The sequence below is a fragment of the Camelus bactrianus genome, chromosome 11 (assembly GCF_048773025.1).
Source record: "Camelus bactrianus isolate YW-2024 breed Bactrian camel chromosome 11, ASM4877302v1, whole genome shotgun sequence".
In the NCBI taxonomy this organism is placed as follows: Eukaryota; Metazoa; Chordata; class Mammalia; order Artiodactyla; family Camelidae; genus Camelus; species Camelus bactrianus.
Window position 1 is genome coordinate 38,654,714 of NC_133549.1, and position 24,920 is coordinate 38,679,633.

Below are 24,920 nucleotides of genomic sequence, written 5' to 3' on the forward strand. Positions count from 1 at the left end.
TGAACAAAGCTGAAATGATCACAGACTGATCCCAAGACCCTGAGATAAAATGGCATTGGACTGGCCTGTCCCACTCCTAAGGCATCTGCTGGCATGCCTGGCTACCCTTTTGGGCTCTTTGTCATCTTCAGTGGTGGGCACTGCCAGATGAACACAGCCAAGGTGCCACATCAGGCCAAGAGAAGCATTCCTGTAATTTGGTGCAGTCCCCATGGAGAACAATATGGAGATTCCTTAGAAAACAAAAAACAGAGTAGCCATCCCAGCTATCCAGCAATCCTGCTCCTAGGCATATATCCGGTAAAGATGAAAACTCTACTTTGAAGATACATGCACCCCAACATTCATAGCAGCACTATTTACAATAGCCAAGACGGGGGGGGGGGGGGAGGGTGTAGCTCAGTGGTAGAGCACGTGCCTAGCGTGCACGAGGTCCTAGGTTCAATCCCCAGTGCCTCCACTAAAATAAAGAAATAAGTAAACAAATCTAATTACTCACCCCTAAAAAAAAGTTGAAACTACAATAGCCAAGACATGGAAACAATCTAAATGTCCATCACAGATGAATGGATAAAGACGTTATGGTATATACACACAGTGGAATCTTACCCAGCTATAAAAGAAGAATGAAATACTGACATTTGCAGCAACATGGATGAACCTAGAGATGATCACACTAAGTGAAGTTAAGTCAGACAAAGACAAATATGGTATCACTTACATGTGGAATCTAAAAAAAAATACAAATGAACTTATTTTCAAAACAGAAACAGATTCACAGACATAGAAAAAAAATTTATGGTTACCAAAGGGGAAATGAGGTGGGGAGGGATAAATTAGGAGTTTGGGATTAACAAATACAAACTACTACATATAAAAAAGATAAACAACAAGGACTAACTGAATAGCACGGGGAATTGTATTCAATATCTTGTAATAACCTATAATGGAAAAGAATATGAAAAATAATACAAATATATGTATATCTGAATCACGTTGCTGTACACCTGAAACTAACACAACATTGTAAACTTACTATACCTCAATTAAAAAAAATATTTTTTAAAGGGAGAAGCATTCCCACTGCAAGGCAAGCAGCTTCAATGCTCTAGGTTTAAAACCTCAACCACGACGAGTGGAGAGAGCAGGGGCCCCTGTGTCTCTGTCATCTTTGTCATCTTTATCACCCACATGGACCAGGGCTTGGTACACAATAGAGCAACCAGAGGCATGTGTTGGGATGAACTGAACGCATGTGTGACGCAAGTCCAACAGAATGACCTTTGCCCGTGCCTGGGTTTGGGGCGTGTGTACTTTTTTAAGGCAGGATGTCGGCTATAGAACATTTTGTGAGCCATCCTGAGCCCTGAGAGTACCAGTGAAATTCTGACGTCATTAGTCCAGGGTGATAACGGGTGTTTCATTTCCGGCTTTGGAATTCTTTTAGTCACAAGACCCTCGGCGTCTCCCAGGCCCACGGCCAAAGTTTGAGTGAGAAGGATTCTCATGCACGCCCACGGGGCCTGCAGATTTAATTTGGCAGCTGGAGAGTGTTTGGACTTGAAGTGTTTTCTTCCTCCCCATGTCTAGCTGTCCTCTCTCCAGGAAGTTGTGGAGGGTGCCAGTCTGTCATGACAAACATCAGCCACGGGGAGGCCTCGTACCTCCACGTTAGCGTCAGCATCGATAACCTGCAGGTCCAGATGGGCTGAAGGCCAAGTTACCAGCTGGCACACAGGCTCCCAAAACGTCCCTGGACAGTAGCACTGGGCACTAGAGATTTCTAGAGAGTCATTAGAAGCCATGGCCTAGAGGATTCATACAAATGATGATCAGAAGAAATACATTTTCTGGCTCCATGTTTATTGGGAACCTCAATGAAAATGAACAGAGATTGGCTGCCCCACCAAAACGAGAGCTGACACAGAATTACGACAGGCTTGGTACTCCTGGCTGGTGAACGGGGCGGGCTAGGAGGCGCAGCAGCTTAGCCCGTAGTCAAAGGCATCAGGGTTGTTCTGAAAATAGAGATTCAAGAAGCCCAGGAAGATGTTCTTATCTATAAGAAGAGCGCACACTGTGGGGTCCTGCTTCATGGCAGCGATCCAGAGCCGGAGCGCGGGGGTGTGGTTCACGCAGCTGCAAGACAGGGAAGGAGCGAGAAATGGGCTTACTGGGGCAATAAAGTTATCTTAGGTACCTTATTATCACTGGCGACAATCACTTACTAGAGGAAAATCTCATTTCGGGAATAGCCGTGTGTGCTTTTGAATTGCAAAAGTTGCTGCCTTTAACCTTAAGAGGATTGATTGCTCTAGGGTAATTGGTGTCTGTGCTTCACTGTTCACTAACAAAAAAAAAAACAACCGCCTGAAAGAGACATGCTTCTGTCATTCTCAGATTTTACTTTATGGGGCTTGAAAAAAGATAAAGACGTAGTTTCCAAAAACACTTGTTTAAAATGAGAAAAACAATCACTCAACCTTGAAATAATGGTGCTGACTGGGCCATTTCAAAGACCGGTCAGGATGTTTAAAATGACTTGCTCAGACAGTAAACTGGTTAGTGGAAAACTCCAGGAGTGGAGGTGAGGGTTCCTAACCTGTGGTTCAACCCTCCGTCCCCAGAGGAGACAGGTTCTTGTAATGTCTATGTTGAGACCTAGCTTAAAATATCCAAGTATGTTCTAGCTGACCCTCCCTAAGTGGGAAGCACAGCTCACTCCTGGGTAGACCCAAGCGTGCGTTATGAAGGTACAGACGCAGTTCCACGTCAGCAGGACCGGCTTCCCAAACACCAGATGGTCCGGCACCCACCTCGCGACTGGCTGGGGTTATAGCAGAGCCGGCACAAGTCCCGCTTCTCTGAGCATCGTGGGAACAAAGCACACGATCTTCCCGGGGACCCTCTGCTGTCTTCCTGAGTCTATCGGGTCACTCCTTTTACTTGGAACATCCCTACCCTTCCATGGCGTATGGCTGGCCATTTTGTTTGTTTGTTTTAACATCAAGCATATATTACTTTTAAAATCTTTTTTTTTTAAGGTATTACTATCTGAGGGAAGATTCCTCGGGGAACTCAGGTGTGAGTAAGGTGTGTGATGTCCACTGGGTGACTTGGCAGGACCAGGTGGAGGGCCACGGAGGGGGCTTCAGACAAGGCACCAAGACCCTGTGACTGAGACCTTCCATCTGCTTCTGTTTTTACACTGATCCCGACCCGCGCTGCGTGGGCCGGTGAGGACAGCGGGCTCTGAACCACAACAGGAAGCTTTTGGACACGGTCTTTCTTGCCAAACTCTATGGGTAGAGTTTGGGTCCACAGTGAGTGGCAAAAGAGCTCAGATGCATTTTGAACAAGGAAACACACAGTTTAAAACCTGATCGCATTTCACCTTCACGTGAAACACGTCCAGTGGAGGATCAATTCCTCCACACAGACCGTTTCAAGCACTGTTAACCCAGTGCCCTAGGAACTCACAACCACACGGTTAACTGTCTTACTCGGCTATTCCATATACATCCAGCCGCTCAAACCAGGGCCAGAAGAGGTAATCAATCATGGTTATACAGTCTCCACCAAAGAAGATGGTGTTCTGATAGCCAAGAATCTGAAAATGTAAACAGAGCAAAAGCATGTTAATTTACCTATTTACCTATCAGCTAACATATTTATAGACAGAAAATACAAACATTAAATTAACTCCCAAAGAGGGAGAACCAAGGCTTTGCGTCTCCTTCCAATTTGTTAGGTGAATGCTTCCCCCTTTTTCCTGAGGGTTCTTCCACCTCCTTTAGGGTCATACTCCTGGCCACACTTAGCCCTCACCTCCTTTCAACATTGGAGCCAAGGTGCAGCTCATCTGATTAGAGAATTTGGAAGGGGACAACCCAGGGATTGGGAGCCCAGCTGCTCCCTCTCAGCCCAGAACAGGCTAAGCTTTCCAGAGACAAGCTCAGCCTCTGGAGAGAGGGACCCTGCCTCTGACCAGCACTGCCCCTTGCTGGGAAGGAGGGGGCGGCATGAGGAACCTCACCTGTGGCAGCTGATCCCCATTCTCCAGGATCCTCTTTATCTGTGATAAAGGAGATACTCTAGTCTCCACACATCTTCCTCTTTGGTCTTATTTCTCAATCAGTTCAAAATGAAGGCAGGGGAGAGCAGGGCTATTCAAAGGGCTCCCTCAAATCCCAACACGATCTTCCTATCTTATTTTCTTTTTTTATTTGAGCTATTTCAACAACACTCAATGCTATCAACTTTTCAATTTCAAAACTTCTCGTTCCCAAATGGGGCAAATCAACCCAGACAGATGAACTGTCAACGAAAACAGATAAACTCTTAATAGACATCCAAAGATAGTGGAGAGAAAAAAAAAAAAGGTGCTTGAAGATCTAAAAAGTAACAGTGCTTATCAGAGATTATTCCTGGACCAGGTCTTCCGAAAGAGAAAAGAGGCAGGTTATCTAGCTAAATCAACAAAAGACCCTCTTCGACCTGCCTAACTCATAATCAACTAAATGCTTCCCTGCAACTATAGATCTAGATTCCTAGGTCCTTTATCTAGATTTCAGTTCTTTTCTCTATCACTCAGGCTTGGCTCTGGACTCCTGACCATCTTGCTGCCGCTACGATGCAGTCTAGGGTTCCAGCTGAAGGTGAGCTCTGGAGCTGGCAGACCTGGTCCTACATGGGGCTATGCCCCTGATTCAACATGGAACCCGGGGCAACTTACCTACCTCCTCCTCCAAGCCTCAATTTCCTTATGGTGGTAATGTGCATGCCCACCTCAGAGGTTATGGTGAGGAGTAACGGAATCATGCATGAATAAACGTGAGCTCTTGTGATGAGAAAGCACAGAGACACCAGCCCCCAAAGGTTACACCTACAGAAAGCAAACCCTTCCCGAACAGAAAAAGAAATCAATGGGATTCCCCCTCCCATCACCCCTCTCAGAGGAGAAAGCAAATCTTACTGCCTTAAGGCCTGTGTCTTCATTACCTCCCTGTGTGGCACAGAGGAGCACCCTGCCTAGTGCCCTGGAAATCTGAAAACATGTTAGGTGGCACCACTTGGTTCAAAGAAAGTCTCAGGATGGTACTAAAACAGCAGAGTCCGGACAATGAAACCTCAAAGTAGAGGCTATTTTCAGTTGTGTGTAAATAAGACCTGATTTTCAGGGGAAAGGAACACCTTGTTCATCCTGCATGGATTCCAGAAAGCCCCAAACCTTCTTTATGTTCAGGAACAGAAAATAATTACCCAAACTTTTATCACTGGCTTTAAATCATATACCTCCAGCTTATTATTGGCCTTCATGGCACAAATCAGAACTGAACCTAAACTGAGCAACTCTGGAACTTCTGTATCATTCCTCTGTTTCACAGAGAAGAGGTGAGAAAGTCCTTGTCAAAACAAGCCATATGTGGACACTTACTAGAACCCCGTGATGAGTGCTTTGGTAAAGCGATGAGATATTTTGAAAATGAATAACTGCTTAGTAACTGATGTTTATTTAGTATATATTTTTAAAGCTTTTCATCTACTCAAAGTAGGCGTATCCCTTTAAATATATATGATCTTGTAGATACAATCAATTTTTATATAAGCTCTCATAAAGTAATTCAAGCCTTATCAAGGTGCCCAGTACAATGAAAAGTCAAGATAAGCATGTGGACAAAATGGATGAGGCATCAATGATCTGCCAGCTTCTCCCTTGCTCCTGATACATATGTACACATTCCCTCGGACTTCCTTAAATCCAAGTGTGACACCCAAATTCCTTGGAGTTCTTGATACAGCTGCAGATTCTTGAGCCCTGCCTCAGACAGGCATTTCTCTACCAGATTTCATATGGAGCAAGTCTTAAAAAACCCAAGAGAAAAGCAGTTTTCCTGTAAACCAGCACAAAGTTCTGGCTCCTTTACAGACACATCACAGTGACACAGGAGCACATCCTGGCCAGGTCTCCTTGGAGGTTCATTCCCGTCTTCAGGACCTTCAATAGGAGAGCTCCCTTCTCTGCAAACCTGAGACCTTCTAGACATGTCCAATGACTTGTCCCTTTAGAATCACAGAACTTCAGTACTGGAAGGGACACTGTGACTCATCTAGGGTGAATCCCCTCCCATCTTTTCATCTATTTCTACCATGCTCATTACACAAAGGATTGGAGGTACAGTGTACAAAAAAATATTAAATATGAAAAGTAATATCATGCTAAGATCAAGGAAAACAAAAGTTAGAACAGAAGGTCAAAATAAGGAAGGGAAACGGTATCAAGAGATCAAGCCAAGGCTCCTGCAGGGTTCCTTAATAAATAAAGCTTTGAATTTGACTTGAGTTTCCTGGCAGCTCAAGTGGAGAGGAAAACAGGCTGGTGAGTTGATTCTTGCCTCTCTTGTGGAAGCAGAAGAGCCTCTGGCTTACAAAGGAGGAAGAACTGCCCCAGGGAAGTAAGGGGCTCTCTGGTTAGTGCCAGAGCTAAGACAGAAACACCATTTCCCTAAGCCCCAGACTAGCATCAACCCCGTATCATTAACTTCACCACAGAGGCTTCCCCAAGTCTCTTGTGAATTCTTTGCTTATTCTTTAAAGTTAAGTATCAACAGAAAGCTTAGAATCAGCAAACTCTGAAAGCCTCCTTCCCCTACAGCCAAGGACTGGCCCAGCTCTGAGCTTCCCTGTGAGAACTGCCCCCTAACCTTACTCCTTCTCACTCTCTCTCAGCAAGGGGCTTTGCCAGAGCACCTAACCAACCAGGCGGTGAGACACAATCATGGAAGAAAGAGCTTTTCAGAATCCTCTCCTTCCTGCTTCATTCCATGGATAAGAAGGTCACCTTTACCTGAAATTGCTCTTCTGTGTTTATACTAAGTCCCTTGCTTAGAGCCAGTTAGCTGCTTTGACAACTTTTAGGATAGTTAGAAGCAAAATAAACCGGCAGTCTTAGTGTCCAGTGTCTTATCTCTCCTGAGTGTTCTGTCACCAGAAACAGAACAGGAAGCTGCAACTACACCTTGACACATTTAGCAGCAGTCATGTTAATATCCAATTGTCATTTTTTAAAACTCCATTTTATTTCTGTCAGCCACCTGCCACATATTATGATACTCACCATTCTTCATGTCAGATAGGTTTTCTTACAACGGACTCCATCACTCTTAGAACTATTGTCCTTGGTACGGTCAAGCAAGGCAAACAGCCTGCTTAGAGAAGACGCTTTCCCATCCAGGACTCACACGGCCAGGGGAGGGAACTGAGGCTCGAGCTTCAAGCCCTCACTTTCCTTAATGTATTGACACACCTTCAATTCAGGCTTAAGAATTGAGATATTTTAGGGAAAGCCACTGGATGTTCTGGAATAGTAGAAAGCTCTATATTTAAAACTTTGTTTTCCAGTTCACTGAAAAACGGCTACAGATCCATCCTTTGTTTTGGGGAGTGACAAGGAATAAGGAGTGCGCATGCAAATAAAGAGGGAAGCACTGTTTGGTATGCCGAGAGAGAACACTTTGTCCGCCTCTGAACTTCAAAAGCATGGAAGGGCCGCTCATCTACTGCGAAGGCCTCTGGGGCTCCCCCAGGAGGACGAAAGGAGGTTCGCGCTGGAGCGCGGAGAAGGAAGAAACGCGCGGGGCTCCCCCTTGTGGCCATCGTGGTGAGGCGCACAGGCCTGGGCTACGCAGGAGGTTCGCCGAGGAGGAAAAGGAAATCTGCAAAAAATTTTATGAGGCCTAAGATCATCAAGAGACACGAATCCCTGACTTTCTCAAACCAGGCATCCTAAGACGCTTCACTTCTACAGTCTTTGACTCTCAGGTGCAGCTTCAGTAACTGCACTTCAAACCTTGACGCGGCCACCTGCCCCGCATGGGTCATTTACACACCTGCCGAGAAACCCCGGGCCTCTAATCAGGACAGCGCGGTGGCTTTCAGCGGGCGCTGCTGACCTGGCTGGAGGAGGAAGAAAGAGGTTTTTCTTGACGGAAATAGTTCTTAAGAAACAGAACCCCATCGCCCCATCTGCCAATAAAATACACAAAGCCACCTGCCGGTACATCAGCAATGCAGGCCCTTATCCAGAAGCAAAGGAAAGCACTCAACTCCTGGGCAGAAATCTTTTGAGTTCATAAAAGATTAGGGGAGATTCTCAATATTTCAAATTCCACGTCTCTGCTACACTGACATACTGTAGCTGAGGCTGAGTTAACCAAGAACGAACAGATTCCCTTTAGAACAAACTAAGGGAATGAACAGAGTATAGACAAAACCACTTCTCTAGAAAGAAGCCTGAGAACAGGGTGTATGCAGAACACTCGCCTCCTGCTGGCCATCGCTCACAACCTAGAGTCTCCTGTGAAGATTCAGAATGTGGCTTGCCAGCATTTGGGGAAATCAAAGGACCACCCTGAAATTTCTATCCTGGAATCCTTTTCATGGGCTTAATTCTTTTGTCAAAATACATTTGTAAGCAGCAAGAGAAAAAAGCTAGTAGGGCAAGGCTTGATAAATCAAATATCTTTTAAGTGATGGGTAGTGAATGAAAATATAAATGAATATTCATCAAATCTCTGAAGTGGGAGAGGATTTCCTGTGTATAAAAGCAATGGAAGAAATTACAACAGGGAAGGCTTAGAGCATAATATTTTTTAATGTTATATTTCTATATGTAGAAAAAAAGGCAAATTAAAGTTAAAACAAAACAAAAACTATGTCTTAAAAACAGGCCAATATCCTTTATATACAAGGAACTCTTTAAAAAAAAAAAAATCAACAAGGAAAATCAGCAAGACCTTGACAAACAGATGGGTAATAGACCATTTTCACAAATAAAACACAGAGAACCGCATAGTTTGGGGGAAATACTCCACTTCACTAGCAATCAAACAAATACACATTAAGTCAACAATGAGAAACTACTGTTTCTTTCCAAAACAGGCAAATATCTTTTTTAATGGAATTTCCCAACAGTGAAAAGGGGATGGTACAAAGGGCATTTTCACACACTGTGGGCAGTGGGTAAACAGCACAAGTCTTGGGGGGAAGCAATTTGTCAACATCCAGCTCCAGCCTCTAGAATGTTCATACCCTTTGATCTGGTAATTCCATTCCTGGAAGTCCAGCCTAAGGACATATTCTAAAATAGAGAAAAGGCTTTTTTATGCAAAGGAGCCACTGTTCCCAGCAGCATCCTTCATAATGGTAAGCAACTGAAACAATCTAAATAATCTTAATGAGTGTGCTGAATAAATAGCTATGGCTTTTACATATGGCAAATTATGCAGAATGAAAAGTGCTTTCTTTCCATCTTTAAGAATTACATGTAATGGAGAAAGGCATTCTTGCTATTTAAAAAAACTCTAACGCAGAAAACAGTATAAAAGGCAAAGATTCTCCCTCCCCTACCCCTGCCCTCAACCACTTTTCTTTCCCATCCCAGTATATATGCACATATATAGTTAAGTTTTGTTTTCGTCTACAAAATTGGATCATACCACTTGAATTACTGTGTAATTCATTTAACTGTTTCTAGGCAATTTTTTCATCTCAGCACATGTGGACCTACTTCATTCATTTTTATTTGCTCTACAGAATTCCACAAGATGAACATAATTTATTTAACCATTCTCTAACATATATTAAGGTTTATCGTTTTTCACCATAACAAATAATGCTGCTCTAATAAACAGCCTTATACATATAAATAAGTATTTATAGGGTTTATTAAAATACGGGGAAATCCTTATGTCATTAATGGTAATCAATCTATACACAGTACAATTTCAACTACATAATAATATATATAAGAAAGGGGCAGAAAAATAGTAACAGTTTTGTTTCTGGCTAGTGGGATTATAGATTTCTTTTCTTAGTTTCTATATTTTTCTGTGTTTTCCAAATTTTCTCTAATGAACAAGTATTACTTTATAATTGAAGAATAAAATTAATTTTTAAATAAGAATAACTATTATTCTATTATTTACATGGTGGGAGAGGATATAGAAGAAGGTTATTAAAAGAAATGCAGCAAATAGTTTATCTAGTAAGCAACTGTCAGAATTGGACAACTAATGAAGTTACCAAACTAGCAACAACACTAAAACTACTCAACTAGCCATCATGACTGGAAGATCACCAGCTCCCTAGTGTGGAAGAATGGTGATTACAACCAAAAAAAGGGCACGTGGAGTGGACACACTAAATTAACTAGCAAATCCTAAAGAACTGACAACATATATCCAACCCCAAATCTCATACATGAATGTTCACAACAGCATTATTCATGGTAGCCAAAAGATGGAAACAACCCAAGTATCCATCAACTGATGAATGTATAAACAAAATTTGGTGTATCCATGCAATGGAATATTATTAAGCCATAAACAAGAATAAACATCATGCCAAATTAAAGAAGCTCATGAAAGGCTAACAGTAAATGATTCCATGTACATGAAATGCCCAGAACACCGCAATCTATAGAGACAGAAAGTAAATTAATGGTTGCCTATGGCTGGTGGGGTTGGGAAGAGATGGGGATTGACTGCTAATGACTAAGGGATTCTTTTTAGGATGATAAAAATATTCTGAAATTAAATGGTGATGCTGATCACATGACTTTGTGAAAATTCTAAAAGCCACTGAATTGTACACTTGAAAGGGACGAATTTTATGGCATGTAAAGTATATCTCAATAAAGCTGTTATAAAAATAGCTAGTAACAACTAATTTAGTTTGTTGCTATGTTAAATTAGTTGATAAAAAATAAATTTAGATTGTAAATAGTTTGCCACGTGCAAAAGGCTATGGAAAATTATTTTCAGTGAACAATTAGCCAGGTGTAAACTTTCTTTCCTTCATGTCCTGGTGACATCAAAGGAGAAATTATTAAACAATATATAAATAATTTCATTATTGAAATTAATAAAAATTTTAAAAGAACAAAAGAAAAACTTAACCAAGACAATATAATCTAATTGAACAAAAGTGTATTATTTTTGGAGAGGAGACAGGACAGATTAAAAATTAAGATGGGTGAAATTTTGAGTCAAGAAAATATTTAATTACAGATGCTCCTGGCTGATGTACATACAACTTGTGCAACTTTGACTTCATACAAACTGCTACCCATATAAGACATGTTATCCAATTTGGCTGCGTGGGAAACTTCGCATGGACATGCAAAGTAAAATACAAGGCAGGTTGGTGAACACCAAGAATTAAAAACTTAACGTGTCCTATGGCCACCAGAAGCTGAAGGCCTCAGTTACTGAACAGGTTCTCACTCCGTCAGTGTTAATCCAGGGTTATCTGTGCGAACCCCCTTCACACTCCCCTTCACTGACTTCTGATGATAACTAGTAAGGGATCAAGCAATAGCCAGGATATAGAATCCCTAAGCACAGGAACACTGAACTAGAGCAAACATCCAAAGCATGGAAGAAATCTGGTCAAATCCCATTCTTTCTTGGGCTTGACTGGTCTACTTCCACAATAAAAATATTTAGAATGAAGGCACTGGACCCCCCAGAAAAGAACCAGCGAAAGGTCTGCCACATTCATGTCTACAAAGTCATAACAAAGGTGCTATTTTGAAATGAAAGCCAATAATAAACATAAAAACAGAATAAAGCTTTAAAAAAGTATGCTGCTAAGATTAATGATTCAGTAACAGGATAGAAAATCAGTTCGAAGACAGAGAACCATGTGGTTAGAGGAGGGCAGTCCAGCAGTTTTAAAACTCATGAAAATGCTATTCAGAACAGGGAAAGCAAGTGGGGAGGCTGCTGGTTTGATAATAAAAGCAGCAGGTATGCATCTCAAAGAACGGTAAAAATAACAGAAAAATGTAGTTATATAACAAGCACAATAAATCTTTAATTTTGATGAAATTGGGTTTTTTAAGAAAAAAAGAAGTCAAACAGAACATTTATTTCAAAAGAAGAAAGTGTCAAAGTTTCCAGCTGCAAAAGTTTAACTGAGCCTCTTGCTTGAGGATCACATGGTAGAAAATTATACCTTGGTATCTTGAGTTGCTTATCACTCAGAAAGCCTGTGGATGTTTAAGACATTTTTAACTCACAGAAAATCCTGATTGTACAAAACTATGGGAAAAAGCTGTACGCCTCAAGGGATCATCTCTTCTATGTCCAGAACTATGGGAAAAAGCTGTACACCTCAAGGGATCATCTCTTCTATGTCCAAAACTATGGGAAAAAGCTGTACACCTCAAGGGATCATCTCTTCTATGTCCAGAACTATGGGAAAAAGCTGTACACCTCAAGGGATCATCTCTTCTATGTCCAGAACTATGGGAAAAAGCTGTACACCTCAAGGGATCATCTCTTCTATGTCCAGAACTATGGGAAAAAGCTGTACACCTCAAGGGATCATCTCTTCTATGTCCAAAACTATGGGAAAAAGCTGTACACCTCAAGGGATCATCTCTTCTATGTCCAAAACTATGGGAAAAAGCTGTACACCTCAAGGGATCATCTCTTCTAGAATTATTTCTGCAAGTTTCAATTTCACTAGAATCTCCTAGAGTCAATATACTGATATTGAGAAGAATGAATCAAATAATTCAGGCTCAGTGGGCATGTTTCAGATCTTGATATTACCTATGACATAGTCATAGTTCCTGCTAACATTTTACGGGACGAAAGCCACATTCAAATCTGGTGGAACAGTGCTGAACTCTCAGTGGTCCTTAACTAGCCCTGGTTTAGGTAGCTCTCACTGATGCTGTTTATTATATCGGAGAGGGTTGTTGGCAAGATTAAATGAGAGGGTGTATGCAAAGCACCTGTAGCATCATGCCAGGCACAAAAATACAGGTTCACTTCTCCTGGAAGAACTCCAACTAAAGAACTGTGTTTCCATCATAACATTTTACATTTGTTGAGCAATCTGTGATTTACAAAGTTCATCCATCATCCAAATGTAGGGCAGGAGGGAGACAGATCAAAATGTGTTTTCAATTATCTTTGAATTCAAAGGGTTTTGTTTCCCAGCTCTTTTCCCTGGCCCAGCATTTATCTGTAAGAAGGTAACCAGGCTTGAAAATCAGTTCAACTAATCTTTGAAATAAAGACCTTAAAAATTCTCCGTAGGCAAGAGCTTTCAAACTTCTTTTGGAAAGCAGAGGGCCCCCTCACTCTCCAAATTCGATCTTGTTAGATGTCTTGTTAATTACACTGTTAAAAGCAGGGCTGGCCTGGGTGAAGCAGGATCTGAAACTGCCCACCAGACCTCCCCTCATTAAGCAGTCCCTCTGCAGTACTCAGAAGCTCTTTGGACACACATTTTAAGACATACTCTCATTCTATAAATGTGGACACCAAGGGACAGAGAGGTCCAGAACTTTGCCCAAGGTTCTGGAATCTGGTAAAGCCAAGCCTAGGATCCAAGACTCTTTCTACCTCATCCTATTTGCCTCCTCAGAGTCCAACTTCTTACACATGACTATTCATCATCCATAAAATACTGCATCTGTATAAATCTAAGATAGGGAGCTGGAATTGTAAATAATTTAACTGCTTCCATTGGTCAAATCAAAGAATACTAGTAATCAGCCTTCCTGCAAAGAGGTAAAAAGAGCATTCTCTGGCCACCAACAGAATTACAACCCACCCGTTAAAGGAACTTAGTTTCTAGAACAAAGATAATGGAAGTCAAAGAACCACCTTCTAGATTATTCTAGGGGTACAGGGTAAGTAGCCCTATTACTACCAGATTAATGAAGAATCTGGTAACCTAGATTGTTCCTTGCTTACCCATAGACACTTTCCCCTTCTTTGTTTTAAAAAAATTTTTTTTAATATCATGGGTTTTTTTTTCAGCTTGCTTCTAACTTTATTTATCTAGTTATTTTATTTTGTTTGTTTTGGGGGGAAGTAATTAGGTTTATTTATACATATTATATATATTTTAATAGAGGTATTGGGGATTGAACCCCGGACCTCAAGCATGCTAAGCAGGCACTCTACCACTGAGCTATACCCTCCCCCTCCCCTTCTTTCTTAATTACAGAACTCTGATTTTATGCAGGGTGTTCCCAGCTAAAAGACTCATTTCCCCAGCCTCCTCTGCAGATACTTATGATTCTACAAGTAAGTTCTAGCCAATGAGATTTAAGTAGTCATTGGGTAAGACTTCTAGAAAAGGCCCTTCAAAGGGGTATGCCATTTTTTTTTTCCTTTCTGTTATCCTTTCTGCAACCTGGAACCTGGATGTGATGGCTATAGTTCCAGCAGCTATCTTGCTATTTTGAGGCTGAAAGCTTTGTTGCTAAATATGACAGACCAGAAAAAGAGAAAAAGCCTCAGTCCCTGATAACTCCATGAAGAAGCCATGAAAACACCTCTGAACTCCAGGCTTGTTTTTGTTTGTGTGTGTATGTGAAAGAATAAATCCTTATAAGTAAATTTACAGTAGTTAGGTCCCTTTTGCTAGCAACCAAATACAACCCCTAACTAACACAGACCACAGACTCAGTAGCAGAAGCTTCAGAAGCCATGCAGTTACTTAAGGAATGCGGTGGTTCTGGGAAAGGAAGAAACTCATCACATGCCCTCCCCAGCTCCTTGCCAGATTTTCAAGAATAATGCCAGAGCAGGTTAATGGAAGGCAAGCAGAAAAAGAAGAAGTCTGTGAAAGAAGAGGGTGTCCAGGTGACCAGGGTAGGGACCTGCATCACTTCTTCCACTGCCTCTGACCAGGAGAGGGGCCCCGTTGTGTACCTCTTCCAGTTTGCAGAACTCCTGACGCAGGGCTAGCTTCAGATCAGAGCATTCTCTCCCGCATCTCAATGCTACCAGACACTCCTTGGTCAAATGTGGGACCTGATCAGAGGACACAGGTTCTTAGTGGAGAAGTCTGAGGGCACTCTGTGCTCCTGCCCTGCCTAAAAATGCAGCCAAAGCTTTGTCACTCCAGCTTAACAGGCCACCACCCACACCCAGGCTCCCCAGCTCCCTCTGAAGACCATGTCTGTGGTTTCCGGAAGCCACTTATCACAGCAGCCTGGTAAAACAAGGTGCTTTAAAGGGGGCTCTCCAGTGTTCCTTACTCGAACAGCTACTTCCATGCTGTACAATCTTAGGTAGGGCACTTACCCTCTCTAAGCCTCAGTGTTCTCATCTGAAAAATGGATACAATAATAGTACCCACCTTAAAGGGCAGTGGTGAGGATTAAATGAGTTAATCTTTATCAAGTAGTTAGAACAGTGCTTGGCATGTCATAACTGCTCAATAGATGTCAGCTACTAATAGCCTTTCATTATTTTTATTTTTATTTTTTTCAAAGAGAACTATCTGAAAATTTCTCCATCATTTTCTCTCCCAATATCAGCATGTGCCCCTTTTCTCTCTTCTTCACATTTCCTGGACAGTCGGCACTCTTGTTCCCCATAAAGGAAAATCCCTTTCTGTGCATTACTTTTTTCACACCCCAATATTTTTTTTACCAGAAAAGTTATAAGTAGTCCCTTCAAAGTATCATCAGTTTTCAACTCTTTCAGTATTCTGATCTCAAGTTACAGTCATAACTATGCTGTAACCATAACTCTTGAGACTGCTAGTTCAAGTGGAAAAGTACCTATCAGCTAAGGCTTTAACCTTTCATATCAGAGGTCCTAGCCCTACTATAATTCCACACCAGTTATCCTTCTAAGGCACACGTGCATATTAAAACAAATCCATTTCACCAATGATTGGGCTTTTTAAGTGGACTGAAGCTTGGGAAAGACATACAAAGCAAAATAGCGTGTAAATCTTTTTTTAAAAATTGGCCCTACCTTATAGAATAGCTCCAGTAGCATCTTCTGGCGAGCTCGCTCATAAGGGTCGTATGGATACAGCTTCTTCCCAGGATAAGCGTCATCCAGGTACTCACAAGCGATGACAGATTCGTAGATCAGCTGACATTTGCTGTTCTCCAGGACAGGAATTTGGCCAAAAGGGTGCTTTGTAAAGTACCATTCAGGCTTGTTTCTCAGGTTAATGTTGACAACTTCATGTCTGACAAAGCAAAGGGAAAACAAAACAGAATAAAACTGAGAGGCTTAGGCAGGCAGATGCTCATCTTGAAAGCAGAAGCAATCAATGCATAAAATTAAAATTTGCAGTAAGTGTTTAAATTTAGGTTTTGTACAAAGGAAAACAGGTAACAACATCAGTATCCTCATCCCTGCAGTAAGATGGGTTAAATGTTTCCTGTGCCTTCTCCCAATTGTTCCTCGTATCCCCCAATGAGATAAACTGGGGAGTCATCATGAGGAGTAAACAAGGTAAGGCAAAGAGAGCATTAAAACCCCCTATGAGAAATAACACTCCTTGAGGTTGAGTCCCTGCCCAATATCACTCACTAAGAAGTGGCAGAGCCAAGATGGGAGCCCAGGCAGTCTGACTTAGAGCTCACAAGCTCAACCCGGGACACCACAGATTTTAGTACATTTTATAGTTTGAAAATACAAATCTGATTTCTGGAGACGTATTTTTGGTTGCCACAGCTGGGGGAGGGAGATTCTACTTCCATCTGATGGGTAGAGGCCAGGAGGCCAGGAATGCTGCTAGACACCCACAGGACAGCTCCTCCCCCTCACCAAACACACAAAGCAAAATGTCAATGGTGCCAAGGGTGGAAAACCCTGTCCTAGAGAAGTATTTACATTGGTTCCTAAGCTGCCACTTCATCACTCTGGGTAAAACATCAGTCTATTGTTATTTTTGTTTAAAAAAAAAAGAGGTAACCTTGGGGCCAACTAGAATTGAGCAAGAGAAAAGAAACTGGAAATATAAGCCATATACACTCAACAAAGCAGAATTACATAATTTTATTTAAAACATCTCTGTATTAGTCTCTGCATCTCTTTGCCATAAATTGGAGACTCTGAAGTCATCCCCTAATAATGGACTTTCTAAGCCCAGAGTCCAGAGGCTGGAGTAACACTTTCTCAACACTTTAGCTTTGAAGCAGTTGCATCCAGCCATCCCCATTCCAGCAAAGTTGCACTGCCTTCCAAATCCAAATCTCCTTTGCAGGAGCTAGTCTTACAAAATTTCTTCTGGAAGGATATGTACCCATTTCTCAGGTATGTGGGAAATTTCAAGACAAACTTTTACTGTTGATAGTAGTTCCTTCCATTTCATTGTTTGGAATTATTCGTTCATTCATTCAGAAATTAGTTTCAAGCACCTACTATGCTCCAGGCTCGCTTCTAGCCCATGAAAAAAGAGACAAAGTCCCTACCCTAGAGAATTTACATTTGGAGGGGTGGGGAGGGTGGATGAAGGGCTAGGAGTTGTGGAAAAAAGACTGATAAACATTAAAAAAAAAAAAAAAAGTTAGATGTGGTAAGCTCAGTGAAGAATGAGAACAGAGTTGAACTTGAAGATGCCTGTGGTGGGGTGGGGACTACACTCCACGGAGCAGTCAGAGAAGGCTTCAGTAAGCACTAGGGAAGGAACCAGTTTACCAAAGCCATCGTTCAGTTTACTCTGAGTTGTCCTAAAAGTTTCCTGCACAGACCCGCCTCTGCATTTCAAGACGGCCAGTTTTGCTAACCTGCCCTTTGCTAACTCTTTATTGTCTCTGCCTCAGAAGAAAGGTCCAGGGACCCTCTGAAATCTGAGCAGGGTGCCCCAGATTTTAAGCAATCCCGCACGCCTGTGGGGCGCTGGCCTTCGGCTTCTCACCTGATGCCTTTGGCCCGGAGGACCAGGCGCGTCCTGTGCGCGTAGGGGCAGAACCTCATGCTGTAGATGCGGATCAGGCCCTCTGGGACCGGCCCTGGGCGGACGCTCCCTGCGGGCGGAGGCGGGTACGGGGAGGCGGATTAGCCCAGTGGAGAGAGGGGTTCACTGGCCTCCCCAGGACCCCAAGACGGCCGCACGCACTCCGCCTCCCGGACCCCAGAGAGGACACCTTTTTTTTTTTGCACGTGGCTTTTGTGCAGAGGAACTCTTCAAGTCCCTCCTCGCCACGCTCCGCTAGTCTGGGGACCAAGGCCGGGCAGCCCATTCTCCAAAGCCAACACCCAGCCACGCGGCGCCCCCGGCCGGCGGACAGCTGTCAAGGGGACTCACCTTTCCCTAGGGTCCTGGTCGCATCGTCAGACATGTTCTCCCGGTGCCTGCGCAGTGTCCAGCGCTCACAGAGGCTGCCGTGTGGCTTGCTGCAGCTGCCGCAGGGTGCAAGGACAGCTGAGCTCCGGTGCGCCCCTCTTGCCCCAAATTCAACTTTGGAGCAACAGAGCCCTGGCAGGGCAGAGGGAAAGGGATCCAGGATGGCAGCTGGGGTAATTCCACCTGCAGAGACATCGCCCCCAGATTCAGAAGCCAGAGAAGTAGGAGTGGGGAAAGAAAAGAAAGACAAAATTTGAAAAGTACCCCTGGCTTTGAACGCGGGGGCACAACATTCAGTGGAGTCTCTTCTCCACATCAAGAATTGGTGAAGAATGGACATTTAAACTCCATGTAGTTCAAGGGAGTTTAACAAAAATTGACCAGGGTAACACTAACATTTTCTTTCCCATTCTATGCCATCCCTCTTGCATATCTAAGACAATTGGTCATGTCCTCTGTATGAGTAATTTTTTTTTTAAATAAGGCCAAACGTTTTCATGCTGTAGCAGATAAGAAGAAAACATTTATTAGTGTTGAGATCTTACACAACTCTTGAAACAAGTGTCTCAGACTTTGTGGCCTCACTTGCCTCACACTAATTCTGGCCCTATTTATGAGATTTTACCCAAGTGATGAAAAATTGGTAATGAACAGAAACAAGATACCTAAAGGCAAAACCAAATTTGTGCGTTCTCTCCAACCCTCAATATACATTTCAGAGAAGACCCTTTTTAATTACTAAGGACCCACTGCCAACAGGCCAGCAATCCAGGGTCCATTTGGATAATAGCTCTTCCATCTACATGAGGTAAAGGAGGTAGCTAGCCTTTGCTTTGACTCTAAGAAGCTGAGATCTTGAAATTTAGCAGGTGGAAAGATAATTCCTTTAATTTTCACAGGACAGAGCTGAAATGGGAATTGCTTGTAAATGCATTTTATGGGGTTGACAGGTAAAGAAGGAAAAAAAGTATTACATGTTTCACTCACAGTGACTAAATGATTTCCATGGATTCTCTTATTCGATTCCCACAACTACTCAGTTAGTTATTACCATTCCTGTTTTACAAGATAGAGCATAACCTCAGAAAAACAAAATTACTTGCCCAAAGTGAGCAGCTAGAAGAATTAAAGAACTTTAAAAGTTTCAAAGCCTGACTCATTGTCTTGGCCTCTACAGCTGGTAACAGTGTGGAAAGGACATAAATCCCAGAAAAGATATAGCACATAATAGCCGCTCAACAACTGTCTGCTGAATCTAAATATCTTTTATTAAAATGATAGAACCTAATCATGGAGCTTATGAATGGGCACCTTTTGGCCTTTGGAATTCCAACCTATCCAGAAATTCTTAGCTAACAGTGTTACCTTTTTTTTTTTCTGAATAAGAATTTTTGAAAATTTTCAGAACAGTAACTCAACTACACTCTTTGTTAAGTCATTCAGAGTGATTTCATGTGAGCTATGACAAGTCACCATTGTTTTACAAGAATTGGGAATGGAAGAATATTTGAATAAATGTTCTCGCAACAGAAAATGCATATATGTCAGCAAGAAATCTGGTATTGGAAAAGGCAAATTGGTTCTTGACTTGCCTTTTTGACAGTTTTGCATCTGGAAGACAGAGAAAGGAAGAGGACAACTACTATTCTGGAGTTAATTTTGATCAAAAAGGACAAACTGGATGGTAAAATGGAAACAACATAACCATGTCATGTGGGAGCTACTGGTAGACAAGGAGCTGACTCCTGATGAGACAAATGTAACACTCACATAAAGAAAGTACATTTCAAATAGTTGAGAGAAAACATACATAGATTCTAAAAGGGAAAGCCATATGTGGAATGTGAAATTCTCAAAAATCAAAATAAATTATTACTAACATGTATCTGGTGCTTTATGTGTATTAACTCAATTAATCCTTAAAATAGTCCTATAAGCGTTCTATTCTCATCTCATTTTAAAAGATGAGTAAAGTGAGGCTAGCAAGGTTAAGTTACTAGTCCAAAGCTTCACAACTAGTAAGAGGTGGAAGAAGGATTATGGAACCTGGAAGTCTGACTCCAGGGAAAGTACTCTAACCAGGATCTTAGTCTACACCAGAGGTAGGCAAACTTTTTCTGTAAAGATCGAAACAGTAAATGTTTCAGGCTTTTCAAGCCATCTTGTCTCAACTATTCAACTCTACCCTTATAGGGAGAAAACAGCCATATATAAATAAATGGGTGTGGCTGTGTTCCAATAAAACATTACTTATGAGTACTGAACTTGAATTTCATATATATTTTTAACTTTATTTTTTAGAACAGTTTTAGATTCACAGCAAAATTGAGCAGAATATATAACCTCCTACCCTCACACATGCACAGCCTACCTCACCATCAACACCCTGCACTAGAGTGGGACATTTCTTACAACTGATGAACCTACATTGACACATCATCATCACCCAAAGCCCATAATTTACATTATAGTTCGCTCTTGGTGAGTTTCACAAAATTTTCACATGTCACAAATTGTAATTCTTCACTTGATTTTCTCCCAATCATTCTTAGCTCTTGAACTGTATAAAAACAAGCAGTGGGCTGGAGTTGGCACACTGGCCTTAGTTTGCCCATCCCTGGTATACATTGACCATGACTGAATTAGCAACGGCCAAACTGAGAAATTTACTTGTAAAGTCCAAGGGTCCTGGATCCACATTTCTACTATGCCAGAAGGGAACATATTTTCATGTGTCTCCTCATTCCCACTTTTTAAAGGAAACCAACTCTGAGAGTTGGAAAATATTATTTATTTAAATATTGTTTATTGTTACATTGTTAAAATACAGTTGACCCTTGAACAATTAGGGGGTTCAGGGAGCTGATCCACCACACAAAAATCCAAGTATAACTTTACAGTCAGCCCTCTGTATCCAGGTTTCTGAACCTGCAGATTCGACCAACTGTGGATCATGTAGTACTATGGTACATATTTAGTGAAAAAATAATCCATGTATAAGTGGACCCTTGCAGTTCAAACACATGCCCTTCAAGGGTCAACTGTATACCTGTATATGGGAAGTCACATTCTGAAATGCAAGTCTACCCGGTATAGTCATGGGAGAATGGACAAAGGGATGGAAACAGTTTTTCCTCTGAAGAGAAACAATATAATGTCAAGGTTCTCACTTGGCACTACATTCAAACCCTAGTGTTGGCACTTAGGCAAGCTATCCAACCTCTTTGACCTTCATCTTCCTCACTTGTAAAATGAGAACACTAATAGTACCTACTTGATGGGTTTTGAGTACTGAATGAAATTGTGCAGGTGGTCATCCTCAGTAGAGTAAGAGCTCAGTGTACTTCAAGATTAATGACTAATACTGGTGAACAAGAACATAATTTTAATAGCATAGTGCATTCTGATCTTGTATCCATCCATACAGATAAAATACACTGCAACTCAGCATTGTCAAGCACATCAGAATTAAAATTCGACCCAGAATACTTATTTCACCAGTTACCAGTTTAATGCCCATTGAATGGGTTGAATGCCACAGGCAACATTTCAGAAATGTAGTTTTTAATCTTACCACTGAACACTATTGCTTCCCTAGAAAGATTTTAATTATGACCTTTAAGTTTAACCCTATTTTCTGTTTAAAACCCAGTAAGTACCTCTTTGAAAGCCTCTTTGCAAATTTTCCTTGTATGTTGTTATTTCATGTTTACACCTTTATTATACTGGTTTACTCAAGCAAGAAATGAATGGTAACAAGGCTATATTAAACCTACTCCAAATTGGCTTCCAGCTACCTGAAATATAATCAGATCTATTTTGACAATGTGGGGCTCTTAGTCATGGGTGATAATGACTTAAGCCTTCTAGGAAAAGAATGCCACCACAGAAATAATCTCTTCACTCTATTTATATGAGTCTCTCTTTGGGGAAGAGGAGAGAAAGTGGGGTTTGCATTTTGCAATTTTTCAAAAGTTTTTAAAATCATACCAATCACTGCTGTTGGCTGAACCTGGATTAGATTGGCTGAACATTCCTCTTAATACTTCAGAAGCCTGATTTACATGATCATGTTACTGGGTGTTCCAGTGTTGTTCACCAAGTTCAAAGATTTAGACAAGTGAGGGAAAAGGTTCTTTTTCAAATGGACCTACGTTTAAAACTTTTTTCCACGAAGTTAGAATCATAGAGAATCTTGTGTTCTAATGTATCTGGGACATTAAATAAGATTACTAAGTTGTCAGAGGAGGAACTTCATCTTTCCACTTGGGAAAGCAGGGTCAAAGGAGATTTTCTTTCTAAGTATTTGATTCTGCTTCCCTATCCCTACTTTACAGCTTTTCCTATCCCTCTTTTACAGCTATTTTACAGAAGGATTCAAAGAAAAAATATTTCAACAGGTTTATATAATAACATTTGAATATGCAAAGGCAGACTTTCAAGATCCTAAAATAAGCCAAAGCCAAACACTTGTAAAATCAAACAAAACACATTGTGTTTCAAAAAGGAACATCAACACTTCCTGTGGCACCCCAGGCATAATAGTTGTGTGTTAAAAAGGTGCACACAGTCTACTTCTGGCTCAGCCTCTAAATCCTAAGAGCTGATGAATAAAGAGATTGGGACAGAGGTATATGTACTCTTATCTCAAGAACTGTCTGAATGACTGTAAGAATGCAGGCTGGATCTGAATCTCTTCTCCAGCATCTAGCTGGGAAGACCTTGGACAAACCACAATTTTCTATGCCCTGGTGTTCTCATCTATAATGTGGAGCTAATGGTACCAACACAGCATGTGGTCTGGGGAGAATTAATTCAGATACTGGATGAGAAGCATTTAATAACCAGAATCTATTACTCAGTAAGCGTTCAACATTAGTTATTATTGTTATTATTTGAATATAGCAGGGAAGACCCACAGTTCCGACAAAACAGAACATTCCTGGGGACCAAACGCCCCTACCTGCCAGTGCCTGTAAATGTAGCTAAACTAGTGGTGCTCAATGCAGGGCTGACAGTTAATGATCTGGGGTCGTCTTCACTTGTTTCCAGTCAAATCAGAAAATGGGAACAATGACTTCTTTTTTTTCCCTTTCAGTTAAAGGCATTCGTTTTAAAGACTTGTTCCTTATTCTTAGATTATAGTCCTTGTGCTCTTTTTTTTCTTAATGTTAAAAATCTTCGATGAAACTCTGATGAAGATAGTTGGGCTTTCTCACGAGTTTTAGGCAAAATTAAAAGCTGGCAATCCTATTCTGGGCCCCCAAATTCGTCAAAAAAAAATCCCCCAATTTAGAATTGACCGCAACCTCCTCTTCCCTTCGAATGCTACCCAGGCCGCAGCGACCCACCCGGTGCAGGTGAAAAGTGAGACGCCCCGAGGAACCTCCAGGTGCGTGGCAGACGGAACCGGATGTGGAGCGGAGGGAGTGGCAGAGGGGGCGGCCGAGGGAGGCGGGGCCCAGGCGGAACCCGCCCCTCAGATAGCGACCCTATCCGCCAATTGGCCGCGGCGCCCGGAGCTTCAGCCAATCCTCGAAATCTTTGGAAGCTCTCTGGCCAAGCAGTGCCGAGCTGAGCCAACCGGCGGCCGCCTTACAGGCTCCTGGGTACCGGAATCGGGTGCCCACGGGTGTCTGTTGCTGGCCAAAGTGGAAGACAGGTAGTGGCTGGCGCGTCGCACTTCAGCTCCCGGGTCTACATCCGACCGAAGTCCGCCTGCAGTCGACCCGGGCCTGTTGGGTGGGGCAGGCGGACGGGTGCAGAGATGGGTCCGCCCGGAGCCTGGGCATTGGTGGCTGCCGGGGGTAGACGGCGGGAGGCCGTTTGTGAAGTCAGCCGGTTTTGAGCTGCCTTTCAGGGCGCGGCTCCCAGGGCGCCTGCATCACCGTGGGGCGGGGGGCTTGTTTGAAATATGGACTCGCCGGCCCACCTGGACCTACCGAATCGGAGAAACAGGGGTGAGCCTTAGGTGATTGTTATGCGCCCTTAAGTTTAAGAGTAAGTATCGGAAACTAGACTGTGTGGGGGCGGTCGACAGCCCCCTAGTTCTGATATAAGAGCCAGGTGCTGGGTGCGCTCTCCAAATCTTTCTACCAGCACCTTAAGGTCTCTTAACCTAGGGACCTTAGTTGATTCGTGTGTAGAATGATGCCCTCCGACCTACCTTTTCACAGAGAGGTGATATGATGATAAAAAGTAAGTAGTGCGACGCCTAAAGGGCTATGGAAGTGATTAGAAGATGACATTAATATTTCTGAATTACTCATCCAGCCTTATATACTTACTCGATGGATGAAGTCTTTAACAGTATTTAATTACATATATGGGACACCTACTGTGTGCCCATCACAGGACTTGGTAGGAAGGATCTGAAGGGGTTAAATGACTGGAGACCAGGAAAACAAATAGGAGGACACCTAGTCACCGGGCTTTAAGATGATGTGGGTCTGGTCTTCAGTGGCAACAACAACGGGAACGAGAAAGGTAATGATGATACAAAGGAAAGAATGAGGAAAGTTTCTCAACTCAACTTTCAAGACAAACTGAAAGGGCCATCTCTTGAAACACTATATCCAAGTACAAATGTCTTACGAGCAGTTAGAAATCCAGATTGACGTCCCACTCTCACTAGGGACGATTTAGAGGTTTTCAGCACGTACTATGATAGAACCCACAGTCATTTGAGTATCCTGAGACAGAAAACGTGTTTACATTTCTGCAGGAGGGCCTTGAGGAAAGCTCACAGGCCATGGTGTCAAATCAGAGAAGGTGATCCAATGAGGCGTGAGAGC

General features: G+C 42.3%; 1 protein-coding gene across 3 annotated transcripts; it reads right to left on the reverse strand.

Moving 5' to 3' along the window:
* Positions 1-774: 774 nt before the first annotated feature.
* LOC105081676 (glutathione S-transferase omega-2) lies at positions 775-24,778 on the reverse strand. 3 transcript variants are annotated; one of them, XM_010970949.3, is made up of 7 exons: positions 23,478-24,778; positions 18,088-18,309; positions 17,698-17,806; positions 15,798-16,020; positions 14,742-14,843; positions 3,504-3,610; positions 775-2,139 (listed from the first exon to the last, which is right to left on the reverse strand). In XM_010970949.3, the coding sequence occupies exons 2-7, from the start codon at positions 18,119-18,121 to the stop codon at positions 1,971-1,973; spliced, it is 744 nt and encodes a 247-aa protein (XP_010969251.1). In that variant the 5' UTR covers positions 18,122-18,309; positions 23,478-24,778; the 3' UTR covers positions 775-1,970. The 3 variants fall into 3 exon arrangements, 2 of the variants coding, with proteins under 2 accessions (XP_010969251.1, XP_045363322.1); XR_012510134.1 differs by having other exon boundaries at positions 2,098-2,139; positions 3,504-7,715; XM_045507366.2 differs by lacking the exon at positions 14,742-14,843.
* Positions 24,779-24,920: the final 142 nt, after the last annotated feature.